General features: G+C 48.3%; 1 protein-coding gene across 3 annotated transcripts in view; it reads right to left on the bottom strand.

Annotated features, from left to right (window-relative positions):
- The window catches only part of LOC140427026 (fasciculation and elongation protein zeta-2-like), a 208,672-nt gene that overhangs the window by 59,068 nt on the left and 126,462 nt on the right, over window positions 1–23,142 (bottom strand). For all 3 annotated transcript variants that reach the window (XM_072512452.1, XM_072512443.1, XM_072512461.1), the window contains exon 3: window positions 19,265–19,381. In XM_072512452.1, the coding sequence (XP_072368553.1) occupies window positions 19,265–19,381 (117 nt within the window). The remainder of the gene's footprint in view (window positions 1–19,264; window positions 19,382–23,142) is intronic.

Here is a 23,142-nt window from a genome sequence, read left to right on the forward strand (position 1 = left end):
TAATATAAAAGTGCCTCTACATGCTCATATTGAGTCTTCTTTGTACAACAGGAAGGAACAACTTCTTCAATATGCAAACTGACAAAGAGCTTAGAAGGAGCAGTGCTGTTTATTTGGATCCAAGTCAAGTCTTCTCAAGACAGCATCATTCTCAAGACAGAATGATTTCCATCCTTCATTCAAACAATGAAAGTTCTCGGTTGCTATAGTATCCATACCAATTATATAATGGATAGGAAAGTAGGTGAGTTTTCCTACCACCCACGTCCCGGAAAAAGCTATGTGGAGGATTTCAGAGCCCGTTTTAAAATTTGTACAACAAAGAAATATTGACTAAAATTTCATCAAGGATAGTGCCAAGCATGACTTAATTTTAAGAAAAATATCCAGAATTACAGACACTAATATAATGTACTTTGGGAAATTTAACTAATTTAAACTGCAGAGATTTCAATTCTTGGAGGTAACAAAATGACAAAAGTGATTTTCAAGAATTAGATTAAATTACCTCTCACATGCACAGTTTTGTAGCATGAGCAAGAATGGAGAATGAAATTTAGAAGCAAGATGAAATAGATTTCATGTAAAAAGTAATTTGAGACAACACTACAAGCACCTATAGTGCTGAAGGCATAACCTATCATTATTGCATAACAGATGGATGTGTTTCTAAAAGCTTCTAACAAATTTAATTAAATTTATAATTTTCTGCTCAATAGCTGTGAGTTGACAGCTATTTAATATCATTTTTGTTGCATTTATATCTCAGTTTAGCTTTATCAGAAGCTCTCTTGTCTTGGGATCAGATTTGAGCTCCTCTCCCAACAGATCAGCAATGCGGATGCATTACTTTTTCAGAGATGCCATAAAATTAAGGCCCAATTTTCCTGGCTCGTGAATATAGAAAAACCCCATCAGACTATTCAAAGAGGAACAATCAGTTTTACTCAGTTAAGAACACTTCAAACATTACTTATGTTCATTTCCAATCAGAGAAGACAACCTTAATCCCAAAGGATGGATGGGGAGCAGGTCAGAGTTAAACTTTTTTAAAACCTCAAAATTGACCCCAGGCCACCTCTTCTAGAATTAATGACGGTGTGTCCAGGTCAGGCAGTCAATCCATTCTTGGGGGAGGATTGTTCAATAATATTTTTAAAGAGACTTCCGGGTGCGGCGATGACCAGCTGAGTCGCACGTTTCGGCAGCTCCCGGTGAAACGGACTTTTGGACTCTTGATAGGAGCCCCAACGGCAATTTTGACAGCTAAAAGCACTGTGCGGTAAACCAGAAGGGAATCCCCCCTGGATACGGATGAAAAAAGGAGGAGAAAGTGGCCGGATTGCAGTGGATCCTTTAGAACAGCAGCAAGGAAGGCAAGCAAAAACTAAGATGGCGTCGGAAGGTGGCAGTTTAACATGGGGCCCTGAACAACAAGAGTTCTTGAAATGCTGTGTGGAAGAGCTCAAAAAGGAAATGAAGAAAGAGCTGTTGGCCCCGATACTACAGGCGATCGAAGGGCTAAAGGAGGAACAAAAGACCCAGGAGCGGGAGCTTCGGGTCGTGAAGGCAAAGGTAGCCGAGAATGAGGACGACATACAGGGCCTGGTGGTGAAGACGGAGATGCATGAGGCACATCAGAAACGATGTGTGGAAAGGTTGGAGGCACTGGAGAACAACGCAAGGAGGAACAACTTGCGGATTCTTGGTCTTCCTGAAGGTGCGGAGGGAGCGGACGTCGGGGCATATGTGAGCACGATGCTGCACTCGTTAATGGGAGCGGAGGCCCAGGCGGGTCCGTTGGAGGTGGAGGGAGCATACCGAGTGATGGCGCGAGGACCGAGAGCAGGAGAAATTCCCAGAGCCATAGTGGTGAGATTCCTCCGTTTTAAGGATAGAGAAATGGTCCTTAGATGGGCAAAGAAAACTCGGAGCAGTAAATGGGAGAACGTGGTGATCCGCGTTTATCAAGACTGGAGTGCGGAGGTAGCGAGAAGGAGGACGAGCTTTAATCGGGCTAAGGCGGTGCTTCATAAAAAGAAGATAAAATTTGGAATGCTGCAACCGGCAAGACTGTGGGTCACATATCGAGGGCGGCACCACTACTTTGAGACGGCGGATGAAGCGTGGACTTTTATTGTGGAAGAAAAACTGGAATGAGCGGGTTATTAAAAAGAACGTTTGAACAAAGTGGTGGGGCGAATGTGGGGGGCGAAGAGGGGGGTTAAAAAGGGGGGAAAGGGGAGTTTTATGTACTAATCCTGCGATGTGGTAACTTTTCTCTCTTCCATGGGGGGAGGGGGGAGGAGGGGAAGTGGAGGAGATGGGGCGTTGGTCATTGGGGGCGGGGCCAAGGGAGAAGCACGGGCTTGGTTCCCGCGCTATGATAATCATGGCGGGAATAGAGAAGCAGGAAGGCACGGTGCGAGCCGAAGTCACGGGGGGAAGCCGAGGTCGGCCAGAGTTTGCTGACTTCTGGGAGCAACATGGGGGGAGTAATTACGCTAGCGGGGGATCTAGCGGGGGGGTGGGAGGGGGGAATTACTGGGTTGCTGCTGCTGGGGAGAGGGGGGAGCTGGTATGGGAGGGGATGGGCGGGGGGGGCACCGCCTGGGGGAGATACAGCTGCGTGGGAACCGGGTGAGGAGCTGGAAAAAGGGGGTGGCTGATCGACAGGGGGGGGGGTGGGGGGAGAGGAAGCCCCCCAACCCGGCTGATCATGTGGAACGTGAGAGGGCTGAACGGGCCGATAAAGAGGACACGGGTACTCGCACACCTTAAGAAACTTAAGGCAGATGTGGTTATGTTACAGGAAACGCAGCTGAAACTGATAGACCAGGTTAGGCTACGCAAAGGATGGGTGGGGCAGGTGTTCCATTCGGGGCTAGATGCGAAAAACAGGGGGGTGGCTATATTAGTGGGGAAGCGGGTAATGTTCGAAGCAAAGACTATAGTGGCGGATAACGGGGGCAGATACGTGATGGTGAGTGGCAAACTACAGGGGGAGACAGTGGTTTTGGTAAACGTATATGCCCCGAACTGGGATGATGCCAATTTTATGAGGCGGATGCTAGGACGCATTCCGGACCTAGAGATGGGAAAGCTGATAATGGGGGGAGATTTTAATACGGTGTTGGAACCAGGGCTGGATAGGTCGAAGTCCAGGACTGGAAGGAGGCCGGCAGCAGCCAAGGTACTTAAAGATTTTATGGAGCAGATGGGAGGTGTAGACCCGTGGAGATTTAGCAGACCTAGGAGTAAGGAGTTCTCGTTTTTCTCCTATGTCCATAAAGTCTACTCGCGAATAGACTTTTTTGTGCTGGGAAGGGCGTTGATCCCGAAGGTGAGGGGAACGGAGTATACGGCTATAGCCATTTCGGATCACGCTCCACACTGGGTAGACTTGGAGATAGGGGAGGAAACAGGAGGGCGCCCACCCTGGAGAATGGACATGGGACTAATGGCAGATGAGGGTGTGTGTCTAAGGGTGAGGGGGTGCATTGAAAAGTACTTGGAACTCAATGATAATGGGGAGGTCCAGGTGGGAGTGGTCTGGGAGGCGCTGAAGGCGGTGGTTAGAGGGGAGCTGATATCAATAAGGGCACATAAAGGGAAGCAGGAGAGTAAGGAACGGGAGCGGTTGCTGCATGAACTTTATTAGGGTGGACAGACAATATGCGGAAGCACCGGAGGAGGGACTGTACAGGGAAAGGCAAAGGCTACATGTAGAATTTGACTTGCTGACTACGGGCACTGCAGAGGCACAATGGAGGAAGGCACAGGGTGTACAGTACGAATATGGGGAGAAGGCGAGCAGGTTGCTGGCACACCAATTGAGGAAAAGGGGAGCAGCGAGGGAAATAGGGGGAGTGAGGGATGAGGAAGGACAGATGGAGCGGGGAGCGGAGAGAGTGAATGGAGTGTTCAAGACATTTTATAAAAAATTATATGAAGCTCAACCCCCGAATGGGAGGGAGAGAATGATGGACTTTTTGGATCGGCTGGAATTTCCCAAGGTGGAAGAGCAGGAAAGGGTGGGACTGGGAGCACAGATCGAGGTAGAAGAAGTGGTGAAAGGAATTAGGAGCATGCAGGTGGGAAAGGCCCCGGGACCGGATGGATTCCCAGTCGAATTCTATAGAAAATATGTGGACTTGCTCGCCCCGGTATTGACGAGGACCTTTAATGAGGCAAAGGAAAGGGGACAACTGCCCCCGACTATGTCTGAAGCAACGATATCGCTTCTCTTAAAGAAGGAAAAGGACCCGCTACAATGCGGGTCCTATAGACCTATTTCCCTCCTAAATGTAGATGCCAAGATCCTGGCCAAGGTAATGGCAATGAGAATAGAGGAATGTGTCCCGGGGGTGGTCCACGAGGACCAAACTGGGTTTGTGAAGGGGAGACAGCTGAACACGAATATACGGAGGCTGTTAGGGGTAATGATGATGCCCCCACCAGAGGGGGAAACGGAGATAGTAGTGGCGATGGATGCCGAGAAAGCATTTGATAGAGTGGAGTGGGATTATTTGTGGGAGGTGTTGAGGAGATTTGGTTTTGGAGAGGGGTATGTTAGATGGGTGCAGCTGTTGTATAGGGCCCCGATGGCGAGCGTGGTCACGAATGGACGGGGATCTGCATATTTTCGGCTCCATAGAGGGACAAGGCAGGGATGCCCTCTGTCCCCATTATTGTTTGCACTGGCGATTGAGCCCCTGGCGATAGCGTTGAGGGGTTCCAAGAAGTGGAGAGGAGTACTTAGAGGAGGAGAACAACACCGGGTATCTTTGTATGCGGACGATTTGTTACTATATGTGGCAGACCCGGCGGAGGGGATGCCAGAAATAATGCGGATACTTGGGGAGTTTGGGGATTTTTCAGGGTATAAATTGAACATGGGGAAAAGTGAGTTGTTTGTGGTGCATCCAGGGGAGCAGAGTAGAGAAATAGAGGACCTACCGTTGAGGAAGGTAACAGGGGACTTTCGTTACCTGGGGATCCAGATAGCCAAGAATTGGGGCACATTGCATAGGTTAAATTTAACGCGGTTGGTGGAACAAATGGAGGAGGATTTCAAGAGATGGGATATGGTATCCCTGTCACTGGCAGGGAGGGTGCAGGCGGTTAAGATGGTGGTCCTCCCGAGATTCCTCTTTGTGTTTCAGTGCCTCCCGGTGGTGATCACGAAGGCTTTTTTAAAAAGGAATGAAAAGAGCATCATGGGTTTTGTGTGGGCCGGGAAGACCCCGAGAGTGAGGAAGGGATTCTTACAGCGTAGCAGGGATAGGGGGGGGGCTGGCACTACTGAGCCTAAGTGAGTATTATTGGGCCGCTAATATTTCAATGGTGAGTAAGTGGATGGGAGAGGAGGAGGGAGCGGCGTGGAAGAGATTAGAGAGGGCGTCCTGTAGGGGGACTAGCCTACAGGCTATGGTGACAGCCCCATTGCCGTTCTCACCGAAGAACTACACCACAAGCCCGGTGGTGGTGGCTACACTGAAGATTTGGGGACAGTGGAGACGGCATAGGGGAAAGACTGGAGCCTTGGGGGGGTCCCCGATAAGAAACAACCATAGGTTTGCCCCGGGGGGAATGGATGGGGGATATGGAATGTGGCAAAGAGCAGGAATAACGCAACTGAAAGATCTGTTTGTGGATGGGAAGTTCGCGAGTCTGGGAGCGCTGACCGAGAAATATGGGTTGCTCCAAGAGAATGCATTCAGGTATATGCAACTGAGGGCTTTTGCGAGGCAACAGGTGAGGGAATTCCCGCAGCTCCCGACACAAGAGGTGCAGGACAGAGTGATCTCAAAAGACATGGCTGGGGGATGGTAAGGTGTCAGATATATATAGGGAAATGAGGGACGAAGGGGAGACTATGGTAGATGAACTAAAAGGGAAATGGGAAGAAGAGCTGGGGGAGGAGATCGAGGAGGGGCTGTGGGCAGATGCCCTAAGCAGGGTAAACTCGTCGTCCTCGTGTGCCAGGCTAAGCCTGATTCAGTTTAAGGTATTACACATATGACTGGAGCACGGCTCAGTAAATTTTTTGGGGTGGAGGATAGGTATGCGAGGTGCTCGAGAAGCCCAGCGAATCATACCCATATGTTTTGGTCATGCCCGGCACTACAGGGGTTTTGGATGGGGGTGACAAAGGTGCTTTCAAAAGTAGTGGGGGTCCGGGTCGAACCAAGCTGGGGGTTGGCTATATTTGGGGTTGCACAAGAGCCGGGAGTGCAGGAGGCGAGAGAGGCCAATGTTTTGGCCTTTGCGTCCCTAGTAGCCCGGCGCAGGATATTGCTAATGTGGAAAGAAGCCAAGCCCCCGGGGGTGGAGACCTGGATAAATGACATGGCAGGGTTTATAAAGCTAGAGCGGATTAAGTTTGTTCTAAGGGGGTCGGCTCAAGGGTTCACCAGGCGGTGGCAACCGTTCGTCGAATACCTCGCAGAAAGATAGATGGAATGGAAAAAAGAAGGCAGCAGCAGCAGCCCAGGATCCGGGGGGAGGGGGGGGGGGGGGGAGAGGAGGAACCAGAAGGACTCTCAGGGTTGTTAATATATACTGTATAATATGTATAGGTCGTTGCTACAGATAATTATATATTGGACTGTTAAATTATATTTTTGGAGAGTGTTACTTGTGATAAGGCAGTTGCCAATTAGGGTTAGTTTTCATTTTTGTTATTTATTATTTATTCATTTTCTGTTTATAAAATAGGTCATTGTTATTTGTGTTGTTATAATATTGTGTAAAGGATGCACAATGTACTGTGTTGGTTGACCAAAAATTTTCAATAAAATATTTTATATAAAAAAAAATATTTTAAAAGAAGATTGTGTGACTATTTTACAAGGATTTGATTTTGTACACACAGAGGTGCATTCCTGGGGAATAGGAATTCAGGGAGGTACAAGGTGGTGAGAAGGGCCTAATCTATGAGCTACATGTATTTACAGCACTGTTGCCAAGAGGAACAGGTATGTTTTCTCTAGGGTCAATATGAAAACCCTTTTACACCGAATATTCAGTCAACCTCCCCCATCTCCTCCAATAGCCACCTCTTTCCACCCCCGTATGACCAGTCTCCTCCCTCATAATCCCCATCTCCCATTTACACCACTCTTCAATTTCAGACAGCTTTCCCCACTATCTCAGACTTACAACTCGCCGACTTATGATCTCAGATTCCAGTGTCTTTGATCTCTGACTGACTAATTATGAGGACCAGAGTATTGTGGGTTCAAGGCTCATTCTGAAGGACTTGAGCATTAATCTAGCCTGCCATTTCACTGCATTCTCTGTGAGGGACTGCTACTTTGTGGCAGATGCTGCGAATTGTGGATCAGCCAGTGACATCCATATCCCAGAAATAAAAAAATTATATAAAAGCAGGGAGGTTATGATGGAGCTGTATAAAACGCTTGTTAGGCCACACCTGTGAGCAATTCTGGTCGCCACACTATAGGAAGGATGTGATTGCAGTAGAAAGGGTGCAAAGGAGATTCACCAGGATGTTGCCTGGACTGAAATGCTTCAGTTATGAAAAGAGGCTGGTTAAGCTGGGGTTATTTTCCTTAGAGCAGAGAAAGTTATGGGGGGGACCTGATTGAGGTATACATAGATAGGAAGAAAATTATCCCCTCAGTACAGGGGTAAATAACCAGGGAGTGGTGGGAATCTGGAACTCACTGCCTGAAAGGGTGGTAGAGGTGGAAACAATTAAGAGGCATTTAGATGAGCATTTGAAACAACATAGCTAACAAGGCAATGGACCAAGTGCTTGAAAATGGGATTAGAATAGATCTGTGCTTGATGGCTGGGGCAGACACGACAGCTGGAGGGGCTCTTTCTGTGCTGTAAAGTTTAATGACTCTTATGGGTGCGATTTAACTAGATGGGAAGAAAGTCCCATAGTGAGCACGTTTAGCCATGTGTTTCCTGGTGCTCACAGTACCGAGAAACACAACGCTATCTATCGTCACTCGGGCTAGATTCGGGGCCTCAGCAGGGAATGTGCGGCCGAGGCCTCACATAGCCTTGTTTTCTGCACGGAGGACTTCTGCTCTGCGGAACTCCTCGGTGTAGGTGTGGTAATAGATCGGGATGCCATCTCTGGTGTCCCCCGACTCTATCCCAGAACCCCGCCCCCCCAGTCCCAACTCACTGTGGGAGGGTGCCCGGGCTCCCTCCTGCAAACACCAATCGGCCAATCATCGCTGTGCGAGAAATGCCAGCTTGGCAGTGCCAATCTGGTACCCCGGCATTGCCCCTCCCAGCTGGCAGTGCCATCTGGGCACCTTGGCAGTGCCAGGCTGGTATCCAGGTAGCACTGCCAGGGTACCACCCTGCCCAGAGGGAACCACTTGGGGGCCTCCGATCCCCTGGGAGACCCCCACGTGCTGGTCCGTCTGATCCCCGTTTGTGGAGATCAGTTACTGAATGGCGCTCGCCCAAGGTCTCTGAGGCTAAAGGGATAGATCCTAATACCTCAGGTACCTGCATATCAGGGTCTGGATCCTGAAGTTGGGTGCATTTCTGGGTTCTGACACATGCTGCCTTTTTTAAAAAGTAGATATTTTATTCCAAACATACACATCAACAAAATACACAGTCCATCAAAGCATAATCAAAAGTTTGTAGTTTCCTCCCTTTTATTCACCCCCGTGCGCCAAACAACTCAACAAATAACAACCTCCACCGCACCTCGAAACCCTCTTCTGACCCCCGGAACCCAAACTTCATCTTCTCCAGCCAGAGGAATTCACACAGGTCCCCCATCCAGGCCACCACCTCCAGCGGCATATCCAGCCACTCATCCTCGCCCGAGTCATGTGGACTATATGCACCACCTTGAACTAAATCAAGCTCATCCTTGCACAGGAGGAGGTTGAGTTCACCCACTTCATCGCCTCACTCCATAGTCCCCAACCTATTTCCTTCCCAAACTCCTCCTCCCTCTTACGCTTTATCCTCACCACTTGTGTCCCCCCCCGCCCCCAGACTTAAACCTGTGGTTTCCACACAGTGGTGTCAACACCGACATTCTTTTCAGCTTGAAGTGCCTCCTCAACTGGTTCCATATCCTGATCGTTGATTGGGCCACTACACTCCCCTTACACAGCCTCGGAGCTAATGACAATGGGGGCGTCACCAGGGCACTCGGACTACACCCCTACAGGACCCCTCCTCCAACGTGACCATGACCACCGCCGCCTCACCTTCTCCATGTTCGGGGGTTGGTGCTCCCGAACCGGGTGTATTATTACACCACAGTAATAATACACCAGATTCGGGAGCACCAACCCCCTCTTTCCACCTCTGCCGCAGAGCCCTTCTCACCCTCAGTACCTTCCCCGCCCATTTAACTCCAAGATCAGTGCCTCCAACCTCCAAAGACCTGAGGGAGAAAGATCGGGAGGGCCTGAAAGACAAACAGGATCCTTGGCAGTACATTCATCTTTACCCCACTTGCATTCTCCCTGCCAACGTCAAGTGCAAAGTGTTCCACCTCTTGAGATCCCCCATTCACCTCCTCCACTAACGTTGTCAAGTTCCACCTATGCATCGTGGCCCACTCATGTGTTACCCGAATCCTCAAATACGCAAAACTCTCTAGCCATCTTAAGCTAGCCATCTTGGTAGCGCCCCCAAACTGGCCACCCACCCCGCGCTGCATTCATCTAAAACACCTCACTCTTCCCTAAATTTAGCTTAGACCCGGAGAAGGCACCAAACCTCTCCAGCAGGCCCATGATCCTGCCCATACTCTCCAGCGGGTCCGGCACGGACAACAGTAGGCCGTCTGCGTACAACCACATCCAATGCTCCCTGCTCCCTCCATCACAATCCCTCGACATTCGGCCGATCCCCAAAAGGACATCGCCAAGGGATCAATCGGCAATGCAAATAACAGTGGCAACACGGAACTCATCTCATTCATATGCATGCTTGCCACCGGGGTTGCTTACAAAAGACGCACCCACGCAAAAACTTCAGCCCAAACCTACCCAGAATTTCGAACAGGTATCTCCACTCTACCCAATCAAAGACCTTCTCAGCATCCATAGATACAATAACCTCCGGTGCCCGACCCACTGACGGAGTCATAATGTTGCTTAGAGAGCTGCCTACTCTTCACAAAGCCTGCTTGATCCTCGGAGACCACCTATGGCACGCACCCCTCCATCCTACACAGGCAACACGTTCGGCAGTATTTTCACGTCCGTGATTAACAAAGAGATGGGTCTGTAGGACCCACACTCCAGTGGATCCTTCCACTTCTTCAGGATCAACAAAATGACACCTGCAACAGCGTTGCTGGCAACTCTGTCGCAAACAGTTTATAAAACTCTGCCAGAAAGACGTCAGGCCCCAGGACCTTTCCCGGCTGCATTACTGATATTATCGATCATCTCCCTCAGCCCCAGCAGCTCCTCCAATGTCTACCTCTTCCCCGCGTCCAGCTCTGGGAATTCTAACCCATCCAGAAACTGTCCCATATTTCCCACTTCTCCACCTTGCTCAGCCTTATACAACTTCTCATAGTATCCCCTAAACAACTGATTTATCTTTTCTGGCTCCGACACCACCTCCCCTTCTCTGCTCTCACCGTTAAAATTTTCCTAGACGCCGCCTGCCGCCGCAATTGGTGGGCCACCATACAACTCTCCTTCTCTCCATACTCATACGGCACCCCCCTCAAATGCCCTTCAGTCTTGCCCGTCATTAACCAAATGCCCCAGCAACCTCTTTTCTCCGCCAACTCCTTCGTGAGGGCCACCGAGTATCTTCCATCTACCTTGACTATCTCGCCCAACAGCTGCCTGTGCTCCTCCACTCCTCCTCCTCCTATCCCTATGAGCCTTAAACAAAATGATCTCACCTCGAACCACTGTCTTCAAAGCTTCCCAAAACTTGGACAATTCTCCGTTCTCATTAAGCTCCACATAATCAATCCCGATCTGGAGAGCGAATAGGAGGCCCTCCAGCAAAAACAGGGACGGAGCCTCAAGATGGAGACACCCTCTGAAGACTTTTAAACAAGTGCATTGATTTTAGGCTGGCTTTGTAGAAGAGATCCTCAATGCCTCCAAATGATCTGCGGTCACAACTGTGGAAATCTTGCAATTTTGCCATAGGGGGCAGGGTTTAAAAACGATAGATGGAGGGTTGGTCCTCTAGAGTTTGTCTCCATTCATTGGCCGGGTTAGAGCTTTAATGGGGAGGGGGCAATTGAAAACTCCCAGTCACTTCTCCGTCCACCACCCCTGCACCTGCATGTTTAAAAATGCCCTGGAAGCAGAAACAAGATGGCAAACCATCATGCTGGCATGTAGGTGAAATGTGCAGCCCCATTCGACTAGAGTTCCTCCATCGCAGCCATTAAAAATCCAACCCATGGACTCTGCATTCATCAGTAACTCTTCTGGTACATTGCACCGTCTCAGTTATCCTGTAAAAGAAAATATTTCTTCTGCTCTAGCCTAAATTTCTTACATTTAATCTTATATCATTTCATTCCAAACTCCTTAAACACAGGAAATATATTCAGCATGAAGTTGAGGAAAGAAAAAGGGCCACGGATAGATACTTGGAAGTTGTTACTGGTGGAGATACATTAGCTAGGTTTAGATAGACAGAAATGAAACCACGTTAGGCAGAAACTGAACTAGCCATATTAATACTGTGGCTACAAGAGCAGATCAAAGGCTCGGAATCCTGTGGTGAGTATCTCACCTCCTGTCCCCCCCAAAGCCTGCCCATCATCTACAAGGCACAAATCTGAAGTGCCTGGATGAGTGCAGCTCCAACAACATTCAAGAAGCTTGACACCATTCAGGACAAAGCAGCCAGTTTGATTGCTACCACAAACATTCACTCCCTCTCTCATCACCACGTTCTCGAGGGCAACTAAGGATGGGCAATAAATACTGGCTTAGATAGCATCCTGTAAATTTTTTTTTTTAAAGTCAGAGTTGAAGGAGGATGACATGGTCACCCATGTGGAGATTGAAGAGGACAAGGAGGGTTAATGTACTCTTAGAAGTCATGATAGACTTTACTCTTGAGCTTACAGCAGAATGCATATTCCTGGAAGCTGCGCTTCACTGATCCACACTTATTAGAAACTGGCATCAGGAAGAATTCACAAAAAGATGTAAAAATAATCAACCACCACTGACACTGTTAGGTCAATCAAGGCAATACAAAATTCAGCTGTAAGAAAAGGGTTCCTACGATCAGAGGTTGAAGCTACTGAACTTTGCAGAAACTCTCTCAGCACTATATTTTTGAGCAGTACATTTGATATTGAGATAGAGTGATTTTAGCCACTAGGTCATGAGGGAGCACAATATTCATATTGGCAAATGCGATAATATATCAGAAACCTAATGTTGACAATGTTAAATGATGGGACTTCCGGTTGCGGCGATGACCAGCTAAGCCGCACGTTTCGGCGGCTCCAGCTCCAACGGACCTTCGGGCTCTTTTAAGAGCCCCAACGGGAAATTTTTGGGCGACGAAACCCGGTGTGGGGTGAGTGAATAGGGAGTCCCCCCCCCCCAACGAAAGAGGAAAATATCGGCGGCGGCGGCTGCAGCGCGAGGAATCTTCGACGAAAGGGACAGAAAGGGAGAAGACACAAGATGGCGGCGGAGAAAGCCCAGGCGACATGGGGGCCCGAGCAAGACAAATTCCTGAGACGGTGTGTGGAGCTACTAAAGAGGGAGGTGCTGACCCCGATGCTACAGGCAATTGAGGGGCTCAAGGAGGCACAAAGGACCCAGGAGACAGAGCTCCGCGTGGTGGAGCAGAAGGTGACGGATAATGAGGACGAGATCCTGGGCCTGGCGGTCAAAACACAGAGGCACGAGGCACTCCATAAAAAGTGCATTGAAAGGATTGAGGCCCTAGAAAACAGAGCGCGAAGGAAGAACCTTCGGATACTGGGTCTCCCTGAGGGAGTGGAAGGAGCGGACTGTGGAGCTTATGTAAGTACGATGCTAAGCTCATTGATGGGAGCTGAGGCCCCTACGGGCCCCTTGGAGGTGGAGTGGGCACATCGGATCCCGGCGAGAAGACCAAAAGCAGGAGAACCACCCAGGGCGACAATCGTGCGATTTCACTGCCTTAAAGATAGAGAAGAGGTCCTGAGATGGGCTAAAAAGGTGCGGAGTAGCAGATGGGAGAATGCAGTGGTACGGGTGTACCAGGATTGGAGTGCGGAGGGTGAGAGAAGGAGGGAGAGTTTTAACCGAGCCAAGGAGGTGTTACACAAAAAGAAGGTGAAGTTCGGGATGCTGCAGCCGGCACGACTATGGGTTGCGTACCAGGAGAGACACCATTATTTCGATACGGCGGAAGAAGCATGGACCTTTATTAAAGAGGAGAAATTGGATCGGAATTGAGGGACTGATACTGTAGGGAATGTTATTGTTATGGTTGATGAAAATAGAGAAGTAAATTGGGAAGGGGGGAGACACTAGGAAATGTGGGCGCCGGTGAGGGGGGAAAGAAGGGACATAGGCGGAGAATGAGGAAGGGGAGGGGGAGAGGGAAGGGAGCTGCGCCACAAGAGGCGGGTCAGATAAAGGGATGTTCCCGCGCCAGAAAGATTATGGCGGGAAGACAGGCGCAAGGCGGATGGGAGTTCCCCACACGGGGGGGTCAAGGAGTGAGCAGGAGTAGCCGGGGTCAGTTGAAGTCAGCTGACTTGCGGAAGTAATATGGGGGGAGCAATCACGCTAGAAAGGGATCTAGCGGGGGGGGGGGGAGACACAACAACTGGGTTGCTGCTGCGGAAATCAAAAAGGAAATGGCTAAAGAGTGGGTGGACGGGGATGGAATGCGACGCCTGGGGAGCGAGTGGGAGCGCGGAGGCGGGATATGGGACTGGCCTAGAGAAGGTGATGGCTAGTCGACACGGGAGGGGGGCAGGTAGCCCCCTAGTGAGGCTGATCACGTGGAACGTGAGAGGCCTGAATGGACCGATTAAAAGGGCCCGCGTGCTCGCGCACTTGAAAGGACTAAGGGCAGACGTGGCTATGCTCCAAGAGACGCACCTGAAGGTGGCGGACCAAGTTAGGTTAAGGAAAGGATGGGTGGGACAGGTGTTCCACTCAGGACTAGATGCAAAGAATAGAGGGGTGGCCATATTGGTGGGGAAATGGGTAGCATTTGAAGCAAAGAACATCGTAGCAGATAGCGGAGGTAGATATGTAATGGTGAGTGGCAGGCTGGAGGGAATGGAGGTCGTGTTGGTTAATGTATATGCCCCGAATTGGGACGATGCGGGATTTATGAGACGGATGTTGGGTCGTATACCGGACCTGGAGGTAGGAAACTTGATATTGGGAGGGGACTTCAATACCGTGCTGGACCCAGGGTTAGATAGATCCAGATCAAAGACCGGAAGAAGGCCGGCAGCGGCCAAGGTGCTCAAGGGGTTTATGGACCAAATGGGGGGGGGGGGGGGGGGGGGGGGGGGGGAAGGACCTGGAACTAGGAGAGGAAAGGGAGCAGAGAGCACTCTGGCGATTAAATGTGGGATTGATGGCAGACGAGGGAGTGTGTGGAAGAGTGCGGGGGTGTATCGAGAGGTACCTGGAGGCCAATGACGACGGGGAGGTCCGTGTGGGAGTGGTATGGGAAGCACTAAAAGCGGTGGTCAGAGGAGAGCTGATCTCCATTGGGGCCCACAAAGGGAAAACAGAGGCCAAGGAAAGGGAAAGATTACTGGGGGAGATTTTAAGGGTGGACAGGGAATTTGCAGAGACCCCGGAGGAGGGACTGTACAGGGAGAGGAGACGACTCCAGACGGAGTTTGACCTCTTGACCACCAGAAAGGCGGAGGTGCTGTGGAGGAAGGCACAGGGGAGGAGGTATGAATATGGGGAAAAGGCTAGTCGCCTGCTGGCTCATCAGTTGCGAAAGAGGACAGCGGCGAGGGAGATAGGGGGAATTAGAGACGAAAAGGGAGCCACGGTGCGAAGAGCAGGGAAGATAAACAAGGTGTTCAAGACCTTTTATGAGGGACTGTATAGTCCCAACCCCCAGAGGGAGAGGAGGGGATGCGGCAGTTCCTGGATCAATTGAGGTTCCCGAGGGTGGAGGAGCAGGAGGTGGAAGGCCTGGGGGCACCGATTGGGGTGGACGAGGTTATTAAGGGGCTGGGGAACATGCAAGCAGGGAAGGCTCCGGGACCAGACGGGTTCCCGGTGGAATTTTATAGAAAATACGTGGACTTGTTGGCCCCGTTGTTGGTGAGGACGTTCAATGAGGCCAGGGAAGGAGGGACTTTACCCCCGACAATGTCGGAGGCGACGATATCGCTAATTCTGAAGAGGGATAAAGATTCGTTGCAGTGCGGGTCCTATAGACCTATTTCATTATTGAATGTGGACGCCAAATTGCTGGCAAAGGTACTGGCATCGAGGATAGAGGACTGTGTCCCGGGGGTGGTGCACGAAGACCAGACAGGGTTCGTAAAGGGGAGACAACTGAATGTCAACGTGCGACGACTATTAGGGTTGATAATGATGCCCCCAGTGGAGAGGGAGGCAGAGATAGTGGCGGCAATGGATGCAGAGAAGGCATTTGATAGGGTGGAGTGGGAGTACTTATGGGAGGTGTTAAGGAGGTTTGGGTTCGGGAACGGGTTTATTAGCTGGGTCAAACTTCTTTATGGGGCCCCAACGGCAAGTGTAGTCACGGGTCGGCAAAGATCGGAGTATTTCCGACTATATAGGGGAACAAGACAGGGATGCCCGCTATCTCCACTGTTGTTCGCGTTGGCAATTGAACCTCTGGCCATGGCGTTGAGAGACTCCAGGAAATGGAGAGGGGTGATAAGAGGGGGAGAAGAACACCGAGTCTCGCTATACGCGGATGACCTACTGTTGTATGTGTCGGACCCAGCGGGGGGGATGATAGAGGTCATGCAGATATTGAGGGAGTTCGGAGATTTCTCGGGATATAGGCTTAACATGGGGAAGAGTGAACTATTCGTGATACACCCAGGGGACCAGAGTAGAGAGATAGAGGGCCTGCCTCTAAGGAAAGTGGAAAGAAACTTCCGATACCTGGGGATTCAGATCGCTAGGAGCTGGGGAACCTTACACAGACTTAATCTGACACGATTGGTAGAACAAATGGAGGAGGACTTCAAGAGGTGGGACATGCAGCCTCTGTCGTTGGCGGGCAGAATGCAGGCAATTAAGATGATGGTCCTCCCGAGGTTCTTATTTGTATTTCAATGTCTCCCTATACTAATCACTAAGACCTTTTTTTAAAAAATAGACAGGAGCATCACGAGCTTCGTGTGGGCAGGGAAAGTTCCGAGGGTAAGGAGGGGGTTCCTACAACGTAGCAGGGACAGAGGAGGATTGGCGCTACCGAATTTGGGCGACTACTATTGGGCCGCCAATGTGGCGATGATTCGTAAATGGATGATGGAGGGAGAGGGAGCGGCGTGGAAAAGACTGGAGAGAAAGTCCTGTAAAGGGACGAGCTTAGAGGCGCTGGTGACGGCGCCTCTACCGCTCTCACCAAAAAGGTTTACCACGAACCCGGTGGTGGCGGCAACATTGAATATCTGGGGACAATGGAGGCGACAGAGAGGTGTGCGGGGAGCCCTGGTGGGGTCCCCAATCAGGAACAACCATAGGTTTGCCCCAGGAAGAATGGATGGAGGATTTCAGAGCTGGCACCAGTTGGGAATTAGGAGGGTGGGAGATGTATTTATAGATGGGACTTTTGCGAGCTTGGGAGCATTGGAGGAAAAGTATAAGTTGCCCCGGGGAAACTTCCTTAGATATATGCAGGTGAGGGCGTTCACAAGACAACAGGTGAGGGAATTTCCGCTGCTCCCGGCACAGGGGATTCAGGACAGAGTGCTTTCGGGGGTGTGGGTTGGAGAGGGCAAGGTGTCAGAGATATACCGAGAGATGAGGGAGGAGGGGGAGGAGTTGGTGGGCGAATTAAAAGGAAAGTGGGAAGAAGAGCTAGGGGAGGAGATAGAGGAGGGTATGTTGGCTGATGCTCTAAGCAGGGTAAATTCCTCTTTGTCGTGCGCCAGGCTTAGCCTGATTCAATTCAAGGTGCTACATAGAGCACATATAACGGGAGAAAGACTGAGCAGGTTCTTCGGAGTGGAGGACAAGTGTGGGAGGTGCGGCGGAAGCCCGGCAAACCACGCACCTATGTTTTGGTCGTGCCCGGCACTGGAGGGGTATTGGAAGGGAGTGACGGGAGTGATTTCCAAGGTGGTGAAGGCCCGGGTCAAACCAGGCTGGGGGCTAGCTTTATTTGGAGTTGCGGATGAGCCGGGAGTGCAGGAGGCGAAAGAGGCCGACATTGTGGCCTTTGCGTCCCTAGTAGCCCGGCGTAGGATTCTACTCATGTGGAAGGAGGCAAAACCCCCCGGACTGGAGACCTGGGTAAACGATATGGCGGGGTTCATAAAACTGGAGCAGATAAAGTTTGCGCTGAGAGGATCGGCTCAAGGGTTCACCAGGCGGTGGCGACCATTCCTCGACTACCTAGGGGAACGTCAGAGGGAAGACAGAAGACCAGCAGCAGCAACCCGGGGGGGGGGGGGGGGGGGGGGGGTGGTGGTGGTGGAAGTTTTAGTTTATGTTAAACAATTAGATTACCATGTTGATTAGCCATTTGTTTATTGTTAAATTTTCTTTACTGTTATGTTTGATTTGTAAAGGGAAAAAATTGTGATCGAAAATATTTTCAATAAAATATATATTTTTTAAAAGACCATGTTAAATGATTTGTTTATCAGTTGCACTGAATCCTACTTTCCACATGTTTATTTCACTGGGCTGAGAACTAAAAACATGTCCTTTAGGATAAATCAATAGGATAGAGAAAAGGTGGGTAAAAAATGTTGCCCTACAATCTGAATGATGTGCAGCCTCCACATGTAAAAGTAGAGAAGTTGGAGAAGTGGGTCATATTATCTGTCTGATGTGAGGCAGGGATATAATAAATATCTGACGATCAACATATATGAACTTATCATTCTGTTCTATAAAAGACTGCTAGTAGAACATAAGAACAAGGAAAAGGAGTAGGCCATCTGGCCCCTCGAGCCTGCTCCGCCATTTAATGAGATCATGGCTGATCTTTGTGGACTCAGCTCCACTCTCCAGCCCGTACACCATATCCCCGAATCCCTTTATTCTTTAGAAAGGCATCTATCTTTTTCTTAAAAATGTTTAAAGAAGGAGCCTCAACTGCTTCACTGGGCAAGGACTTCCAGAGATTCACAACCCTTTGGGCGAAGAAGTTCTTCCTACACTCCGTCCTAAATCTACCTCTCCTTATTTTGAGGCTATGCCCCCTAGTTCTGCTTTCCCCGACCAGTGGAAACAACCTGCCCGCATCTATCCTATCTATTCCCTTCATAATTTTATATGTCTCAATAAGATTCCCCCGCATCCTTCTGAACTCCAATGAGTACAGTCCCAGTCTACTCAACCTCTCGTCATAATCTAATCCCCTCAACTCTGGGATCGACCTAGTGAATCTCCTCTGCACTCCCTCCAGTGCCAATATGTCCTTTCTCAGGTAAGGAGACAAAAACTGAACACAATACTCCAGATGCGGCCTCACCAACACCCTATACAATTGCAGCATAACCTCACTAGTCTTGAACTCCATCCCTCTAGCAATGAAAGACAAAACTCGATTGGCCTTCTTAATCACCTGTTGCACCTGCACACCAACTTTTTGCAACTCGTGCACCAGCACACCTAGGTCCCTCTGCACAGCAGCATGTTTTAACATCTTACCGTTTAAATAATAATCCATTCTGCTGTTATTCCTCCCAAAATGGATAGCCTCACACTTGGCAACATTGAATTCCATCTGCCAGACCCTAGCCCATTCACCTAACCTATCCAAATCCTTCTGCAGACTTCCGGTATCCTCTGCACTTTTTGCTTTACCACTCATCTTAGTGTCGTCTGCAAATTTTGACACATTGCACTTGGTCCCCAACTCCAAATCGTCTATGTAAATTGTGAACAACTGCGGGCCCAACACTGATCCTTGAGGGACCCCATAGTATTGCAATAATCAAAAGAGGACTTAAGTATATTAGTAAGATAACTGACGTAACTCCTTGGAATAACTGAACAGGTCACACAACTTTACCTGAACAACTATTTTGTTAATTTATTCTACTAATTTAAAAAAAAAATCTACTTGCTTTAATTTACAAATTTAGCTGTCAAATTGAAGTCACCTGCTCAGCTGTGAAGAGTGGCTCATCGTTTATACAAGAGACGATAATGGAATGCATGTCCAACTGATCCCGTAGCTCTTCGTCATCAGAAAGATCAAGATTAAGGTTATCATTCAGCTAGAAAACAAAAATAAAATCAAAGATTAAATTACTTAGTCTTTGTTTATTGGAAACCTTATAAATCAACGTCTTCACTTCGAATTCATCATCTCTTTCACTTGCTTTTGTTCATTATTGACGTCTGAAGAACTAAATTACTTCAGCCAATCAACAGCATTACTCGTCTATGGTGTGTACACAGGTGTCAATAAAGACCATATGTGACTCCTCCATTTTGAAATGCAATGCCATTCCAAATAGTGATTTCAGGGATAAACCAGCTGACTTTTAATTTGTGCTACAAGGTAAGGATTTGATTGTTCTACAAAGCAAGTTCTGTACAACAAGCAAAGTTCATGTTCACACAACTTAGGGAAAGACAACAACTTGCACTCTAGTATCTGGACTAAGTATTTCAGATTATTATGGAAAAATGCATCTTACACCTGTCTGTCAGACTGAAAATTAGGCTGATCTTTACTGGGCCCCATTATCTGATGAAACAGCTAATCAACGATAGTCATCCAGGTTTAGAGGTCCAAAACGGAACAGTCATAAAAGTTAAAGGGTTTTCTACAAGTCACTTACAATTTCCAACTATTCAGCTGCTGGCGACCCGTTCCCTCAACATTTCTGCAGCTATCAATCTGTTCAATCACACCCTCACCTCCGCATTTGATGCTCTTTCCCTGTCTGTTTCTCTGGTACATTCCTCAACTCTGCTCCCTGAAGTCCATGGGACACAGACATGAATGATTATGGTGGACACATCTGGCTGGATCAGCACACACTATTGGATCCTGCTCTCCTCTGTTAAAACTGCTCACTATTCCAGGCTCACCCTGGAATACAAAGATAAGCCCTGGCTTTGGTGCTCTATCATAATCCATCTTCTGACGAAGAGCCAAAGGGACTCGAAACATTAACCCTGCTTTCTCTCCTTACAGATGCTGCCAGACCTGCTGGGTTTTTCCAGCATCCTCGGTTTCAGATTTCAGCATTTTATTTTAAAACCCCTCCTCCCCACCTCCAAAAACAAATATGAGGAGGCTCATGGAGATTGGTCACAAAGATGGTGAATATCCATTCGGCGTTCTCTGCCGCTTCTTCTCTCTATTCCTCAACCCATCAAACTTTTCTCAAGGTGCCACCTGGCTCCTCCTCCTCCCCCCTCCCCCTCCCTTCCTCACCCCAGCCTCCATTGCTGTCTAGGGAAGGGAATTCCACAGGCTAACAGCCCTTTGAGAGAAGAAGATTCTCCTCATCTCGGTCTTAAAAGGCAGACCTCTTATTCTTCAACTATGTTTACTGTTTCTAGTCTTCCCCCACACAAGAAACATCCTTCCCATATCCGCCCTATGAAGCCCCTCAGGATCTTACATGTTTCAATAAGATCACATCTCATTCTTCTAAACCCCAATGAGTATAGGTTCAACCTTTCTTCATAAGCTACGCCCTTCATCCCAGGAATGAGTTGAGTGAATCTTCTCTGAACTGCTTCTAAAGCAATTAGATATTTTTTCAAATGAGGAAACCAAAGCTGTACACAGTACTCCAGATGTGCTCTCACCAAGGTGTTGTACAGCTGCAGTAAAACCTCCCTACGTTTACATCCCATTTCCCTTGCAATAAACACCAACATTCAATTTGCCTTCCTGATCACTTGCTGCATCTGCAGTCCAAATGTTTGTGATTCATGTACCAGGACACCCAGATCCCTCTGTACCTTAGTTCTGCAATCTCTCTCCATTTAAATAGTATACTGCTTTTCTATTCTTCCTACCAAAGGGGACAAGTTTACAACGCCACCTTCTTAACGGCAATAAATGTTGGCCTTGCCAGCGACACCCACAGCTTGTGATTGAAAAGAAAACTACTGGTCATATACAGTGCTGGGTTTACAAACTGCCATTAAACACGACCACTGAAATGTTTTCTCACATTGCTTTTATGTGAAGTAAAGCAGACATCTTTAGGCAAAACAAACAATTTTAAAATTTAATTAAAGTACAAAAACTATTTCATTCATAGACACTTAATATTTTAATGCGTTATTTGCAATTGGCAACAGCAATGAAAAGATTATCTAAGTCAGGACCAGACCAGAATACACAAGCTTTCTCTCTGAAGCACTGTTGACAGAGGAACCTCAAAACCTGGAATTTCCTCATTTTATGTATGGGACATCAAGTTAAGTTGCAATTTACCAACTAGAATGGAAGGATTTTGTAAGTAAGATGAACGATGAACTCAACTGTGCCATTCTCTGCTCCCTCTTGCCACAAAATTGTGTGTAATCTGCAGAAAAAGGTTTCAAGATCCAGAAACTAACTACAGTTAGAAGACTACACGTCGAAGCTCATGGGGAGAATAGCTACATGAAAGGCACATGGAAATTGATGTTAGTGAGGGTACTGTCACCAAAAGAACTTCCTACTTTCAGGAACTCCAAGAACATTTGGTAAACCTCGCGGGGAGTGAGAGTTGAATTTAAACTCTAATTTTTCACAATCTACTTCACTACTATTACATAAGTAGGACAGATTAATGAGGGGAATGCCATAATGCTAATTTTGTACATTTCACAGCATATTACGGTGTTTTTAAAAATGTGCATAGGGACAAGGACAGTACGAGAACTATACCAGCAATCTTCTAAATGACAAACAAAAATGATGCGACAGCAGACGATAGGAGGAAGAGCTGAACTAGGTCTTGATAGATTAGTGAAGCATTGCAAATACAGTTCAGTTCTGCTTGCTTTGTGCTTTCAAACAATATGGCAGAGAAGCTGCGATACTGACAGTGGCGATGATGTACTGGCTTCTCAGAATCACTCCACAGAAAATCCTATTGCATAAATGTGAATCTTGGCGCAAGTTGTCCATTGAGAATCAAATGATGGCTCCACTGCTCAAGGAAATCTCTGATGTTTGGTTCACATGTACTTCAGGGCCATTGCTTCATTCGCTTTCCATTAAAACCATTTTAATCCTATTTTGTTTGCTATTTTCAACCTTAAGATACTGCGCCAAAGACTGATCAAAAACAGAGTATAAATCTTTCTATATCTCTGGTTCACAACTCACTGATTACAAAATGAGCCTTGATAGCATTTCCACAACTAAGTAAGAGATTATGGGTTTGAGCCATACTCCAGACAACAAGGAAAATCAACGTACACCTTTCTTCCTCACTGTAATAATAATAATCATCTTCATTGGTGTCACAAGTAAGCTTACATCAACACTGCAATGAAGTTATTGTGGAAATCCCCTAGCCGCCACACTTCTGGCACCTGTTCGAGTACACCGAGGGAGAATTCAGAATGTCCAATTCACCTAACAAGCACGTCTTTTGCGATTTGTTGGAAGAAACCAGAGCACCCGGAGGAAATCCACGCAGACACGGGGAGAACGTGCAGACTCCGCACGGACAGTGGCCCAAGCTGGAAATCATTTATGAAGTGCCTGATTAACTTGGTTGGCAACATCCCTTCATGTAAGCAGCACCTATTCTTGTACTGTCAGTTATCCTTCGATACCTGCATTTGGAGGAATTCGTGCAGCAGGCTCATCGATTTCTTGAGCATCAGTGTTACTACACGTTTTCAAGGTGCCATTTTGAAAAATTAGGCAAATCCTTCCATAGAATAGAATCCATAGACTCCCCACAGTGCAGAAGGCTATTTGGCCTATCAAATCTGCACTGACCCTCTGAAAGAACACACTATCTAGTCCCACTCCCCTGCCCTATCCCCGTAACCCACCTAACGTGCA

The sequence above is a fragment of the Scyliorhinus torazame genome, chromosome 1 (genome assembly GCF_047496885.1).
Source record: "Scyliorhinus torazame isolate Kashiwa2021f chromosome 1, sScyTor2.1, whole genome shotgun sequence".
Classification (NCBI taxonomy): domain Eukaryota; kingdom Metazoa; phylum Chordata; class Chondrichthyes; order Carcharhiniformes; family Scyliorhinidae; genus Scyliorhinus; species Scyliorhinus torazame.